The sequence below is a fragment of the Macaca mulatta genome, chromosome 2 (genome assembly GCF_049350105.2).
Source record: "Macaca mulatta isolate MMU2019108-1 chromosome 2, T2T-MMU8v2.0, whole genome shotgun sequence".
Lineage (NCBI taxonomy): Eukaryota > Metazoa > Chordata > Mammalia > Primates > Cercopithecidae > Macaca > Macaca mulatta.
Window position 1 is genome coordinate 40985878 of NC_133407.1, and position 16795 is coordinate 41002672.

General features: G+C 42.5%; 1 protein-coding gene across 2 annotated transcripts in view; it reads left to right on the forward strand.

The window, feature by feature from the left end:
* The first annotated feature begins 407 nt into the window (after positions 1–407).
* The window catches only part of CLDN18 (claudin 18), a 35320-nt gene continuing 18932 nt past the window's right edge, over positions 408–16795 (forward strand). The window contains exon 1 of one of the 2 annotated variants that reach the window (XM_001114708.5): positions 408–763. In XM_001114708.5, the coding sequence (XP_001114708.1) occupies positions 544–763 (220 nt within the window). In that variant the 5' untranslated portion in view covers positions 408–543. Of the gene's footprint in view, positions 764–12005; positions 12743–16795 lie in introns of those variants that run through there. The other variant, XM_015132093.3, reaches the window with a different exon arrangement.

Sequence of the window (16795 nt, forward strand, 5' to 3'; positions counted from 1 at the left end):
TGTTCTTTGTGACTTTATAGAATGTAATTACCATGATTAATGAGAATCAACTATACTTTATTATGCCTCATAACGGGCCTTACCTAAGATTTGTAACTAAGGTGGCAGCATGTATCTCAGTCCCCAGGGCCACATGGATGAAGCCCTTGTGTCTCCAAGTATCTTGTGGCTTAACTACTGGAAGCCCTGCCTGATCAATCTACAGTGCCTTCCAGGCAATCACCTCTGCACTTGCTTTACCCTCTACAGAGGGGAACCTGGTTAATCAGGAAAGAAACTCCCTCAAAAGGTAAACAGTGAGTAGAGTGTACATATGGCGGAAAACAAATGACTCTTGGTACCATGTTGTGGGAATTATCTCGCTTCAATAGATAAAGGAGTAGGGCAAGCCCAGGTGGCACTGGTGAGTAACCGCCTCCATTACATTGTCCATTCCTGACGTGTGCACCAGCCTCTCGGAGAAAACCCCATCCGTACACTCGGCAGTCTCAGAACTGCGCTGTCCACTTGTCGTGTGGCTCTGTGTCGACACTGTGTGCCGCCATGGCCGTGACTGCCTGTCAGGGCTTGGGGTTCGTGGTTTCACTGATTGGGATTGCGGGCATCATTGCTGCCACCTGCATGGACCAGTGGAGCACCCAAGACTTGTACAACAACCCCGTGACAGCTGTATTCAACTACCAGGGGCTGTGGCGCTCCTGTGTCCGAGAGAGCTCTGGCTTCACCGAGTGCAGGGGCTACTTCACCCTGCTGGGGCTGCCAGGTAAGGGCCAGGTGCCTGGCTGGCTGGAGGGAGAGATTGGAGGTGGAGAGGAAACTGCAGTCTCTGCCTGGGCACCATGACAGAGACTGCTGGTGGGGGAGGAACTGTGATTCACGTTTGACAGGGGCAACAGCCACCAGCACCAGGGTGGAATTGGAGGACAGGAACCTTAGGGAGAGGAAGTTTCTGGAGCTGTCTGAGCTCCTGTTCCCCTAGTTGGATGGTGCCCAATTCTCCCAAAGGAACTTATTTTTTCAATGACTCCTATGTGAGCAATGGCATAGTCTCAATACCCATAGGAACAGGACTCAGGAGGCCCAGACTTCGGGCGCTTTGTTCCTTCAGCCCCAGAATTCCCCCTCACTGAGTTGGGGACTGCCTATCTCCTGAACCGAGTTCCATCTTCAGGCCTCCTTGTGCCTGACCTCAGCTTCCAGGGACACCTAAGTAAGCAGCAGCGATAGAAATGGGGCAGAGGAAGAAGGCAGAGAAAAAGAATTAGGTGGCTGTGTTTCCCTGGGACGTCAGATGGGCCCCTGCTCTGGGGCTCCAGGTTCCTGACCTCCAGAAAATACTGGCGACAAGGAACCAGACTCAGGGCGCTCTTTGCACAGGGGCTTCTGCTGTGGCAAATGGGTTCTGCCATGCAGGGAAAGGTGTTGCAGGCTGTAGTGCCCCCTTCCAGGGACTGGCATATTCACTACACAAGGATTGTGTTTACTCGCTTAGTAGATTGGTCATTTTAACTAAGAGAAAAATTCAAGTCACTAGAGTAGAGAATGTTAAAAATGTCTTTCACTCAGAGAGTAAGACAATGAATAAACTTGTTTTTAATTTTGCTTATTTGTTTCTTTCACAAATACATATTGAAGTCTTGAGAGGGGCATTCACCTAAGGTTGGCAATGTAAACAGGATCAGAAATGGAAAAGATGGGGCTTTCTCCTCCAGGAATTTGCCATTTGACTCCAGGGTCAAGACTTAGACACACAAAAAAGGTAACAAGAGAAGACTTGAATCATATGGTGATTTATTCTTTTATACATTCAACACTTATTTATGGAGAGCTTCCTATAACCTCAGGAATCTGTGGGCCTGCCATTCCCAAAATACAAAAGAGTGCACCAGGCTGGGTATGACAATATGCCAAGTGAGGGGGACAGAGGGCCAGTGCAGCAGGAGAGGAGGGTGAAACTGCAAGACTTCGTCAAGGTGGAAAAACCACAAGTGTCTTGTGAAAAGGAGTTAAGATTTGGAGATAGCAGCAGTACAGAAAGGAAAAACAGCATAGGCAAAGTCATGAGGGTGCCACCACCCAAGTCTTACTCAGGGGCAATGAAAGAATGACCTTGGCTGGGGAAGAAAGTTTTTGTGGGGACGATTATGGAGAGCAATGGATGCCAGGCTAAGGCGTTTGGAAGTCATTGAGAGGTTGGTTGGTTGGTTGGTTGGTTGGTTGGTTGTTTGGTTTGGGATTGTGGTATTTCAAGGATATTAATCTGGCAAGATGATGCAAAAGAGATTGAATCAGTAGGACAGTCGAAGGCAAAGGCAGTAGAACCAAAGTGGGAAGGAGGGACTGGGTATAAGCAGCAGAACGTGAGCCAGATGGGTGGGTAACTGGCAGCTGGTCAGTGGGGTCTCCCTCCACTAGGGACCAGAAGGAAGGTGAACCACTTCCACATTCCTATATCCTGCTGACCCCTCCTTAGCTCTTGGTCTAACCACTTGCCACTGAGATTCTCCCTCACTGCAGATACAAAGTGCCCAAAACCTGCCCAGTGGCTAGGACTTGGGTCCATGCAGTTACAGGCCATAGTGGGGAGAATCAGCCTATGGCTGACCTCATGCCACACACAGCACCCACAGTGACATCTGAGGGCTTCATTCTGCTTCACAAAGGAGAAATAACAATGACAAATCATGCACTAACACTTGAGTAGGCAACTGCCCTACAATATTTTGTATTATCTCTACAGCCACCTTGTTAGTTTGGTACTACAATTATAACTTTTTAAGACAAGAAAACTGATTCTGAGTAACTTGCCCAAGGACACTTAACAGATGTAGCCAGAGCTAAAACTCTGTCCTGTCTGCACCTAAGCCCTGGCTTGCAGCCCTAATAGCGAGCCCTAAGACACAAAACAGAAATCTCTCCTGACCCAAGGGAGAAATTCCCAGTGCAGAAGCACCTTCCTGTTCTCATCGCTTGCCTAAGCCTGATGCTGCAGGCCCATACAGAATTCTCCTTGAATGGGGTCCTGGACTAACAACAGCTGTCAACATCCCCCCATTCTATATATATATAGAATATATATAATATATTTTATATTATATATATAGAATATATATATATATATATATATATATATATTTTTTTTTTTTTTAGTAGAGACGGGGTTTCACCATGTTAGCCATGATGGTCTCCATCTCCTGACCTCATGATCCACCCGCCTCGGCCTCCCAAAGTGCTGGGATTACAGGCGTGAGTCACCACGCCCGGCCACATCCTCCCATTCCTATGCTGGAGAGATAGAGAGATGGAGGCTCAGAGGAGCAAGGTGACTCGACCAGGCTCAAAGATCTAAAACCAAACCAGACTGAATCTACCTGTTATGCCTTCTCTTAAAACGTGTGTGTGTGTGTGTGTGTGTAAAATAAAACTATTTGACTATTTAATAGATAGTTTATAGAAGTATTTTTCAAAGAGAATATTATAGATTATAGAGTCCCTTTTAAAAGAAAAAATTCTTACATACCATCAAGGTTGATCTAAAGTATACTTATTTTAATGTTATTTTAATATATACAAGTATAACAATAGACTTAAATTCCTTACGCGTATGTCTTATACAAGTACAAAAACCACATTTGCAAATGTAAGATACATAATACTAAAAAACTAATAAGCCCATATGTAAAATGCAACTGAGTGTGAGAGATAGTGCTCATTTTCATTTGGGGTGAAACAGGACAAAGATACAGCCTCAAACAAGTGGATTTTTTTTTTTAATTTCACCTGTTTTAGTGTTCAACCTTGATATTAACAACATAGATTCTCTATTCACATAGAAGTGTTTTACAAAATAATACTAACTTTAAGGTAATCATGCCTCACACTTAGCCACCACCCTCTCAGCAAAGCATTCTCTCATGTCTGGGGTAATGAGGTGTCTATGACTTGATAGTTCTCTGCAATAGTGTTGCTTGTTTAAGGAAAGGTTGTATTGTGGTGCTCCTGAAATCCAGCTCTAATGGCTATCTTAACCCACTTATTTCTAGAATTAGACAAAAAAAAAGTTGTTTGCTGTGTGTTTACTACCAGTAATTGTAGCAATCAGGTCTGACCAAGACAGGCCTGTGAAATGCTTGCAGGTGATGCTAATGTACTGACCGCCAGCGTGCAGGCATTTGAGTTTGGAGTTCTCCCAATTCTATTTTCTGTTTAAGCTACATGACTCCGTTCATTAGCAATTGAGGATGTCATTTGGCTGTCCTCTGGCGCAAATATGATCATAAACACCAACACAAACATAATCCGTAAGTAGTCAGCCAAAGGATCTGGAACATTCTTGTTTTAATTTGTTTCTCATTTACATTGAAATGAAAGTATGGAATTTTAAAATTTTCATTGAGAAGCTAACATACCCTGAGGATGGAAACACAGACCCTCAGGCTCAGAGGGAAGAAGACAGATACTACCAAATCCTCCAGAGAAACCCTAGGCATAGAACTGGTGGTCACCTTACTGGGCAAAGTCATTTCACTATGCCCATAACCAGTAGTCAACCTTTTCTGGACTGACTGGGTTTAGACAAGGTCCCTTCTTGGAGGGATCAAGGAACAAAAAGCAAAGGCCTTTGGTCCTTTCACACACATGGAAATAATAAGGAAATAAACAACAATATAGAAATTGTGGCATTAGAAGAAATATTTATTCATTCAACAAACATATATTGAATACCTACACTGTCCCAGGCAGTCTGCACATGGGGAATATAGGTGTCAAAGGACTCACGAATCTAGGAAGACAGACATACAGTAAACAGATCATTGCAACATAGAGTTTCTCAACCTCAGCACTATTGACATTGTGGGCCATATAATTCTTTTCTGTAGGAGCCTCTCCTGCACACTGTAGAACATTTAAAGGCATCTCTGGCCTCCACCTACCAGATAAGAGTAGCATCAATACCCATCCACACCAGTTATGGCAACCAAAAATGGCTCCTTACATTGCTAAATGTCCTCTTATGGGCAAATCATCCCTGGTTAAGAACCACAGCAATAAATTGTAGTAAGTGCCATGTCTGGTACAGCGTGCAGACCATGAAGAAAGGGAAGGCTTCCAAAAGGAATGACAGCTGCACTGAGTCAATAACAACAGATATGAACAACCCAAGAAGATAAAGAGACAAAGGGGTTTCCAGAAAGAGAGACCATCATCTTGGAAAATCACAGGGGCATGAGAGAGTGTACTATGTTAAGAAAATTAAAAGAACTTAGTTCTGCTTATGTGTGATATGGGCTGGGGAAGGTGGAGTGCACAGTACAATGATATCTGTTAAACACTTAAGACTAATATGTTTAAATATTTGGCAAAATCAAAATGAAAAAAGTTTTACTAAGAAATTTTTTAAAGACTTAGTAGAAATATACAATACAAGTTTCTAGATGGGAATGTTATTAAAATGTAAATTTGTCTCTAATTAACATGTAATAATAATAATAGAATTTATTAAGACCTTGCTATGTGCCAGGCATTGTTTTAAGAAATTAACGTATGCCTGTTGTGATTTAGCTGGAGAGTCAGAATAATAAAAATTTATTTAAAGAAATTAATATATGCCTGTATTAATATACATAAGTTAAATAATTATAAAAATTTAGGCCAGGCATGGTGGCTCACATCTATAATCCCAGCACTTTGGGAGGCCAAGGCGGGGGGGATCATTTGAGGTCAGGAGTTCGAGACCAGCCTCACCAACATGGTGAAACCTTGTCTCTACTAAAAATACAAAAAAATTAGCCAGGTGTGGTGGTGCACGCCTGAAGTCCCAGCTATTCAGGAGGCTGAGGCAAGAGAATCACTTGAACCCAGGAGGTGGAGGTTGCAGTGGGCCGAGACTGCACCACTGCACTCAAGCCTGGGCAACAGAGTGAGACTCTGTCTCAAAAAAAAAAAAAAAAAAATTTAGATAAACTACCTATACATACTTTAATCTTTGCAACTACCCTATGAAGTAAGTAGTAGTATTATCTCCATTTTGTAGGTGAGGAAACAAGCACAAAGAGGTTAAAATATTTGCTTAATGGCACTGTGGTAGTAAATGGCAGAATGAAGATTCAGACCATACAGGCGTTCTTCAGAGCCTGAGCTCTTCTCCTTTACAAGAATTCTTATCAAAATACCGGTAAGAGTTTCCCCATGGGAACTTGACGAAGTGTCTAGGTATAAGAAGAAGCAGACAAAAAAACAAAAGTTTTTTTTTTTTTTTTAACGAATAATAAAGTGATGGGCTAACGCTGCCAGATATTCAACCAAATATTAAAGCTTTGAAAGTTAAAAGTATGCTTTGGCACAAGGATGGACAAACAGATTAATGGACCAAAATCTAAAATCAGAAAGACATATATGTGAGTTGAATATAAGATAGAGAAGATTTTACAAAGCAATGAAGAAAAAGGAAGTTATTTAGTTAATGCTGTAGAAGTTATTGACTAGCTTTTTTGGAAGGAAAAAGTAATTACAGTATGACTAACAAATATACCAAAATAAATCCTAGATTAATTAAATATTTTAAAATATAAGATAATTTTAAACATTTTAAAATTACAAAATAATTCTAGAATAACTATCTCCTAAATGGAAACTATTCTCTCAGCATAGAAATAGTGAAGGAAAACACAAAGAAAAAGTAAACTGATTTGACTACATCAAATATTTATTGAGCATACTTTATCTACCAGGCACCAGGAAGCACATAGAATAAAATACATTATATGTTTTTTCCTAAATCATGAACGGAATTTAAAAGCAAATAATCAATGGGAAAAGATGTTTTTAGTAATTACAGCAATGTATTAAAATCCTTAACAAATACGTAGCTCAGATAAACTGACAGAAAAAGTGCTAAAATTCTAGTAAATCAGTGAGGAAGGAATACAAACTGACAATTCAAGAAAAGAACAAAAATCAAATGCTTCATACAAACTTGTTGGGTTTTTTTTTTTTCTTCTTTTCTATTTTTGATGATAAACTTTTTTTTTTATTTTTATACTTTCAGTTCTGGGATACATGTGCAGATGTGCAGGTTTGTTACATAGGTATACATGTGCCACGGTGGTTTGCTGCACCCATTAACCCACCATCTACATTAGGTATTTCTCCTAATGCTATCCCTCCCCTTGCCCCCCACCCCCCAACAGGCCCCGGTGTGTGATGTTCCCCTTGCTGTGTCCATGTGTTCTCATTGTTCAACTCCCACTTATGAGTGAGAACATGCAGAGTTTGGTTTTCTATTCCTGTGTTTGTTTGCTGAGAATGGTTGTTTCTAGCTTCATCCATGTCCCTGCAAAGGACATGAACTTATATTCGTTTTTTTTTTTTTAAAGACTCAAACTCAGTAATTAAAGAGATGCAAGTTAAAACAAGTAATCATATACATATATAACTTGCCAAATTCACAATGTAGACTAGGATGTAAAGAGATAAGAACTTTCAAACACTGCTGTTAGGATAAAACTCATAGAAAGCAATATGGTTGTGTATAAAAAAAGATTTTTTAAAACTTCACAGTTTTTGACAATTTAATTTCACTCATAGGAATCTATCCTAAAAGAGTCATCAGAAATGCTGACAAAGAGTTATCTGTAAGACGTTCATCATAACACTGCCTTTTATTCAAAAAAATGGGGGAACGTACAATCTAACTATACAAAAATAGGTGAATAATAGCACTTCTATATAATGAAATACTAACACACTCGTATTAAATGATGTTTACAAGAGCTTTGGTGAAACTAATACAATTAAGTGAAAAGAGCAAAACATCAAACTATATTATCCTTTAATTATGTAAAACATACATACAGAGAATTGATAAGAAGGAAGTATGCCAACTATTTTGTCTAGGGTTTAAAATTGTGAGCAATTTGTTCAAATTCTCTCCAAATTTTCTATTATGAACACCAAAAGGTGAAATTAAAACTTAGGGATATATAATGTAGTAATATTTTTGAAGAAAAAAATTAATAGATGTGTCGTTTTTCTCACTAGTATATTCATTTTACTTCTTCCTAATTCCTAGCTATAATATTTTCTATTGTTATCTATGCCACCATTTTTGCCTAATTACCATAGACAGTGTTATAAAAAGTGGTGGAAATGTTTTCTCCAATGTCAGTAAAATAATATAAGCTCCTGGAAGCTTACAACCTGAAATGACGCTGCCAGGGCCGTATTTAAACCTGAATGTAGGGATGATTTCCCCTAGGGAGTCAGCAAAAAATTTAGCTCCATTTTAAAGGTGATTAAACAAAGTTGTACCAACCCCATTATTGTTAAACAGAATCAGACCTGGACTTATCTGGTAGAGATACATCGATATGTTTCAATAAAGCCTATTGCCATAAATGAGAAAGTCATATTTTCCTCTGCAGACCCCCATTCATTTTTTGGCTGATTCGGCTAAAATAGTAGTCTGCTCAGAGTCCAGAAAACTTACCAGGAAGTAAAAAATCCTATCTTCCCGGTGTTTTAAAACACATCAATATTTATTTTACACAGAAGAAGTCTGTAGATTTACAATTTCCCTCCTCTCGTTCAGTCTTCTGCCTAGGAAGAGATAGTCTTAGTTTATCCTTTAAAATTAACTTTTTCTATTTTCAAAAAAGTGACACTGTCTCCATTTCAGTCAAGAAAGAAAATTTAATTCATTGTTATCTGAGTAACATTTTTCCCTATTTTGAAACTCTGCAGGAAAACATTTGCATAGGGAAACTGGGGGAAGAACTGCCACAGATGAAAAATAGATAACTTTAATCAACTATTGTTTTTTATTTTTCCATCTTCAATTTATGTTTTTGGTGGTATTCTAACACATGTACATGTATTGTCGGGGTAGTAGGTTAGACAAATGTCATAAATTGAACATCTGAAAATCAAACCGATAGAGCTTTTTAAGAATAAAAAGAGGCCGGGCACAGTGGCTCATGCCTGTAATCCCAGCACTTTGGGAGGCCGAGGTGGGCAGATCACGAAGTCAGGAGACCGAGACCACGGTGAAACCCCATCTCTACTAAAAATACAAAAAATTAGCCTGGCGCGGTGGCGGGCGCCTGTAGTCCCAGCTACTCGGGAGGCTGAGGCAGGAGAATGGCGGGAACCCGGGAGGCGGAGCGTGCAGTGAGCTGAGATTGGCCACTGCCCTCCAGCCTGGGTGACAGAGTGAGACTCCGTCTCAAAAAAAAAAAAAATTAAAAAGATACCATTTCCCCGTCTCTACTAAAAATACAAAAAATTAGCCGGGCGCGGTGGCGGGCGCCTGTAGTCCTAGCTACTCAGGAGGCTGAGGCAGGAGAATGGCGTAAACCCAGGAGGCGGAGCTTGCAGTGAGCCAAGATCGCGCCACTGCACTCCAGCCTGGGCGACAGAGCGAGACTCCGTCTCAAAAAAAAAAAAAAAAAAAAAAAAAAAAGATACCATTTGACCTAGCAATCTCATTACTGGGTATATACCCAAAGGAATATAAACCATTCTACTATAAAAACACATGCACATGTATGTTTATTGCAGCACTATTTATAATAGCAAAGATGTGGAACCAACCCAAATGCCCATCAATGATAGACTGGATAAAGAAAATGTGGCACATATACACCATGGAATACTATGCAGCCATAAAAAAGGAATGAGATCATATCCTTTGCAGGAACATGGATGAAGCTGGAAGCCATCATCCTCCGCAAACTAACACAGGAACCAAAAAACAAACACCACATGTTCTCACTCATAAGTGGGAGCTGAACAATGAGAACACATGGACACAGGGAGGGGAAAAACACACACTGGGGCCTGTTAGGGGTTACGGGGATGAGGGGAGGGAACCTAGATGATGGGTCAATAGGTGCAGCAAACCACCATGGCACATGTATACCTATGTAACAAACCTGCACATGTGTCCTGGAACTTAAAGTAAAATAAATTTTTTAAAAAATGAAATAAATTTTTGAAATGAGGATAAAAAGCCTGCCTGTTGGTTGAAATAAAAGTAAGATAGACTCTATCCATGGAAACAGTGGTAGAATCATTCCTGAATTATTCCAACAACAGTTTTCAACCTAATTGGTCAATCTATGCCCACCAGCAGAAACCAGTGTCACTTCTGGCTGTCCCCTTCCCTCCTTCTAGAACTGGCCTTGTAACTCAACTCAAGGGATACACAGCTATCAACACTCCTTCACCGTAAATCATGTAACTGTTGCTTACCGTCTTCTTTTAGGCTTTCTGGCTCATGCTTCACTCTCTAGAAACACTGATCACGGAACCTAAAGTAAGGTGTGCAGTGAAGGGAAGTGTTGCCTCCATTCAAATTATGGGTAGTTCTTCCCTGTTTGCTTTCTGTGTTTGCTGGGAATAATGCTGTGGGAGCGGTGGCTGGGTGCACCCAAGATAACAAAATGTCCAGACACAGAGGCTTGTTTCCTGGAGAACCTGTAAAGATCTATATAGGTTAAAGATTGGAGTATGTATGTGGGTAGGTGGGTGGGTGGGTGGGTGGGTGGGTGTGTGTGTGTGTGTATTTCAGGGCCTTGAGGTCCAGATTTTGGAGAGTCTCATTAAAATGTCCCTGGAGGGCCAGGCGCAGTGGCTCACGCCTGCAATCCCAGCACTTCAGGAGGCCGAGACAGGCAGATCATTTGAAGTCAGGAGTTCGAGACCAGCCTGACCTACATGGTGAAACCCTGTCTCTACTAAAATACAAAAATTAGCTGGGTGTGGTGGCAGGTGCCTGTAATCTCAGCTAGTCAAGAAGCTGAGGCAGGAGAATCGCTTGAATCCAGGAGGTGGAGGTTGCAGTGAGCCAAGATCACGCCACTGCACTCCAGCGTGGGTGGCAGAGTGAGACTCCCTCTCAAAAAAAAATAAATAAATAAAATTTAAAAATATCTCTGGAGGCTGGGCACAGTGGGTCACGCCTGTAATCCCAGCACTTTGGGAAGCCAAGATAAGCAGATCACTTGAGCTCAGGAATTTGAGCCCAGCATGGGCAACACGGTGAAACCCTGTCTCTACTAAAAATACAATAATTAGCTGGGTGTGGTGGTATGCACGTGTAGTTCCAGATACTCTGGAGGCTGAGGCATGAGAATTGCTTGAACCTGGGAGGCAGAAGTTGCAGTGACCCTGATGACACCACTGCACTCCAGTCTGGGCAACCGAGCAAGACTCCATCTCAAAAAAAAAAAAGAAAAAAAAGGCTCTGGATCCAGAGGCCAGACATACCTGACCCCCACATCCATCAACCAATTCTCTAGCAAAATTTAGTTGTATAAACAAAACACAACACCTGATGTCTTCAGCCAAGTCTCTCTACTGTGATTATACAATTCCTAATATTTTGACCAATTCTAGTGAAAACTTCTCTGCAAAATGTAGAAGATAGTGTATGAGATCTGAAAAGGCTCTGGAGTGTTCTAGTTTAGATCTCACATGTTGTGGATGAAGAACCTGTGACCTACAAGGGCTTAGGAGTTTGCCCCCAACATGCCCAGCACATGGCAAGTTAGGGGCAGCGTCAGGAGCAGATCCTAAGCCTCTCGGTGACCAGGCGAAGGACTTCAGTCCAGCTAGCCCTGGTCCCTCCTCTGGCCTTTGTGGGACCTTCTGTGCCAGCCACAGAGTCCTCATGTGGTTGTTGTGGTACGAGTGAAAGCATGAGATGGAAATCAACGGGATCCCTGGCTTCCTCTCATCCCAGTTCCAATGCTTGTGGACCAAGAGCATAGCTCTAGGATTTGGCTTCGTGTTCTCAAAAGTGGGGATAACTTTGCCTGCCTCTGCTGCTCCATATGGAAATAGAGAAAGAGCGCTGGACTGGAAGCTGAGGTGGGAGCCCCACCCCTGCCCGTTTTTAGAGTATCTGTGGTTTCAGGCACTGGGACAAGTCCCTTAACTTATCTGTACTTTTCTTGACTCACAACCCAAAAATGGGGATAATAGTACCTACCCTACCCATTTCTGTAAGATCAAAATGGAAAGATGTAAGTGAAAAGTCGTTTATGAGTTGTGAGGAGAAAATGTGAAAAGTCTGGTTTAAGACAGAGCACGGTGGGTGCTTCCCAGGGCCATCTTAAGTAAGGTCAGCCAAAGTGGTCTGCAGTCACGTTCCCAGTGGTGGGGATACGTCAGCCTTTTCTCCAGAAGACGGCGCTCTCGGAGGAACCAGAGCTGGAGGGAGGCCGGTCCGGCCTGGAGCAGGGAGTCCTTCTGCGCCCTGGCACGGCTCTGCGCTGAACCCACCCGGCATGCGGAGGGCAGACAAGTGCCTCTTGGGCCCGCTTCTCTAACAAATGTCAAAATAATGCCCTTGAACCAGGAGTGAAACTGAGCTATCTAAGGAAAACACTGTGAGCAAATACTGAGAGCCTAGGGAAACCATCTGATTAGAAGAGCTCCCCTCAGGAGCGCGTTAGCTGCACACCTTCGGCAGCAGGAGGGCGGCAGCTTCTCGCAGCGGCAGGGCGGGCGGCCGGGATCATGTCCACCACCACATGCCAAGTGGTGGCGTTCCTCCTGTCCATCCTGGGGCTGGCGGGCTGCATCGCGGCCACCGGGATGGACATGTGGAGCACCCAGGACCTGTACGACAACCCCGTCACCTCTGTGTTCCAGTACGAAGGGCTGTGGAGGAGCTGCGTGAGGCAGAGCTCGGGGTTCACCGAGTGCAGGCCCTATTTCACCATCCTGGGCCTTCCAGGTAGGCACCGCACACCCCAGGGCAGGGCCAGGTGAGCCAGGTGAGCGCAGGGAAGGGGGCGTTTGCGCTGAGCCCCACTCCCGCCTCTGGGTGAGGACCCTGGCAGCTCTGGCTCAGAATAAAAGGTGTGAATAAAAGGAGAAGCTGGCTCGTGTCAAATAGGGCAACAGTCATGCAGGAGAAAATCGGAGGGTTAATACTGAAGGTGACGGAATCGCTAGTAAGGAGGCAGGCCTCAAGAGGAATGGGTCTACTGTAAGGGTATGTTCATGATACCTGGAATAAACTCGTGTTTCTCAAGGAGAAAATAAATTGTGTGCATTACATGCACGTGGCTTGCTCCTGCCTGCACATACATGGCAGCAGGGAAGCAGGATGCTGAGTATTTTGTTATACCTGGAAAAGTTTATTGAGAGCTAATTTCATTTTCTTTCCATTTCAATTAAATTTTTCAAAGTTGGAGTCTCTGTGGGTACCAAAAAGAATGTTGCCATTAAATTATATTCTTTCTCTGCATTTGTATTAAGAATATCTGGTATACTGTCCTAAAAATCCATGTATATCAAAATATAATTACAGAATTATAATTATATTGTGTCAGAATATAAATATAATTACAAATGTGACATCTTTTCACCCCTAAAGATGAAATAAACCCCTGCTTTTAATACAGATAATTACTTCAAATATGCATCATCGCAACTTTGCATTCTGAATAATATGGGAGCTCTATTTGTATTTTTTAAATGCAAACAAGAAAATAATAGATCAAGCTAATTAGTGGCTCTAAGGGGTGGCCAAGATGTGAGTGTGATGGAGAAAGGAAAACAATGTTAGGTTTTGCCTCTCTGAAACAAATACCTTTTATAAACAAGCGGATAGAAATAAATTTGCAAGAAATTGTGAAGAGGCTGCAGAGCCCTTGAAACTGAATTGAATTGTGAAAAGCAATTCAACTAATCCAAGTTCATTTTCAGAAAGAAATAGAAGATGGGTGTCAGAGTAGAAGAACTGGATTATTTATTCTGTTTTTTGGAAGCCACTCATTGCAGGACCAATAGGATCACTGACTCTGTGGAAATACCTGCTTAGGGAAGCAAGGGAGGTAGAACCTGGCCAGAAAAAAGAGAACCAGCCTGAGGAGGGATTATGCTGTAGTGGGAGGGGAGAGGTGAGCCTCAGGAAATGCGACACCGAGTGTTGAGTTGCTGATTATGTCTAATTTTAACTATCATATAAAGAAAAAGATTGTCCTCATATTCAAAATTAAGGCATGATATCTTATGACTTCATGTTCAATAACCTCTCCCCAGGGCCCTACTACATATTATCAATCTCTTGCTCACTCTGTATCACAGTCTCCATAAATGGGGCTCCTGAATATTCCCACTCTCCTAAATGGGCAAACCCCATTGCCTCCACTGTGACTTGTCACTCCTATGCTATCAACAGATCCTATCTCCATGACACCCTCTTAGAATAGCTCCACCTCTCCCCCTTGACAGAACAAGATTCTCCTCCCTGCTTTCCTGCTAAGGTCAAACTCTCCTGCTAAGGTCAACCTCCCCAGCAGGGCTCTGAAGGCCTCAGGCCACCTGTCTGGGATCATGCCCTGTTGGTCATCCCCTCTCCTCCTTGCCTCTTTCATCTCTTCTCCTCACTTATGCATACGGCCTCCTTTCCGGGGAAATCTGTTGATCCTGATCATTGTCAAGTTCTGTCTCTCTCCTGGGTCACTGACAAACCAAATTAAAAGACTACATTTTTCCACTACCTCTCACCCTTAGCCTTTCTCAGTCTGGTTTCTATCCTTCATCTCTTTAGAATGTTTGCTTTTTTGACCATAGCAGAGGATAAAGAGGAGTCTTTTAGTCACTAACTCCTAGTTCTCAGTTCTCATCTCCTTAGACATTTCAAAACCCAACCAACTTCTGTGGTTCCCCATTCCCAGCTTAATTAGGTGCACACATAACAGCCTGACACCAAACCTTCCTAACCCCTCACCTAACTTCCCTGGCGGTCTCTTACTCCCCCATCCTGTTTCTTCTGTCCTTTCAGTACCCTGGACTTGGTCCTGGACACCCATTGCTCCTGCTCCCCTGAATTCCCCCCTCCACCACCCCAACTGTCCTCTCACAAATCTTCCCCCACACCTCCTCAAGCCCCCAAATTGAATAAAGATTCCACAAGTCTCTGTACCAAACCCAGAGCATTCTCATAGCATTGAGCATATTCGCTCCTCGTGACACTGCTCTCAAATCTGGGAAGCATTTATTGCATACCTACAAAGAGTACACAACACAAAACTGGCCTTGTCAGCGCCGTAAATTCCAGCGGAGGGGACAGGCGTGTGCGTGAATATCAAAGCAAAGGCAACACATGGCATGAGGCTTTGACACAGATGTTTGAAGCACCAGAAAGGAAGTGGTTATTCAGTAGGAAGAGTCAGGAGGGGGGAAAATCAGGACAGTTTCAGTAAGGGAGTTCTGTTTGAGTCAGAACTTTAGCTTATTAACTTGGTTATTTTTACATTTGTCTCATTCAGCTTCTATGTGGCGGTTCCCTTCAGCTAAATAAGAATTATTTCCCCAGTTCCCAGAAAAGGGCCTGGTAGAGTGAGTATTCAGCAAAGGACTGATAAATTAAGTTGAATTAAATAGTACGAATAGTTCATTTTAAGTGTTTATGCAAGCCATTGAACTAAAAACAGGTTAAGGTCTTCCTCCAAAAAGGACAGTAAATCATTTCTGTACTACAAACCTTTTGTTATTATGGCTCCATATATAAAAAAGGACCTGGTCCTCCTCCTGCCTGGAACAGATTCGTTTGTTCATCCAATCATGTATTTAACAAATATCTCTTGCATGCCTACTGTGTTGCAGAGGCTAGAGTTCAGAGACTCTATTAGTCAGAGTAGTTAATGTCTGCTGCTGCAACAAACAAACCTAAACATCTCAATGGCTTAACACAACAAAAGTTTACTTCCTGCCCACATAAAGTCCACTGTAGGAAGAGCAGCCTCCTTGTAGCTACATTATTCAAAGTTTCTGGGGCAAGAGAGTAAAGGCTTGAAGGAGGCACAACAGTTCTTAACTGCTTCAATCTGAAAGTAACACATGTCACTCACAGTGCATTGGCCAGAACTAGCTATATGGCCCCAGGAGCTGGGAGATGTAGGAGCACATAGCTATTTGGTGAGCACCTACTGTCTCTACCACAGGGAGCATTTGAATTGTAACTGCCTGGGCTGCAACACATCAACCACACTTATTTCAGTTCTGCCAGACAGATAATTCCCTGAACATCAAATAGTCAAAACCAATGAGATTGCAGAAGAAGATATACCATTAATTTATATTCAAACAAATATGATTGAATTATATGTGTAAACTATCATCTGATATAAGATAATATATAGTGTGTAATTCAGAGCTAGACATTTTGGTGGGCATGGCCTGGAATCAGGAAAGAGGAGGGGTTTGAGGTAAATTTTTACAATGTAAAAGTTCCCTAGCATTTAATAACAGAGGAATGTAAATATTGCCATGGTGGGGGCGGGTAAAAGCACATTTTTTTCAAAAAGCGAGGAGGAAGAAAGGAACAGTGGATGAGGGAGAGAGGAAGGGAAGGCGAGAAAGAAGAAAGTAGAGAGGGAGAGAGGAAGAGAGGTGGGAGAATTGGTGATGCTAGGTACTTTTATTCCATGTCAAGCCAGACAAAGACCTCTTAGAGAGGGAACCCAGTTGCCACTCATGGAAATCTGAGATGTTTCAGACCCACAAAAGGAGAGGTCCTTGGCTCTCTGAGAAGGATTTTAGGGAAGCTGGAAGAAATGACTTCCTCAAATCCCATCTGGAGGACAGCAAATGTGAATGTCAGGGCCAGTAGCAACGCATTGAGGGCTCTTGGAAACTGTTGGTCACAAGACCATCTGTTGGTAAGCTCTGTCGGTGGTAAGATTGTGGCCAGAGGACTCTGATATGCCTGTCTTTCATCTCCCACAAAAGGCCCACAGCAAGCATAGGGGGTTGGAGAAGTAGGAAGTGGGTGCTG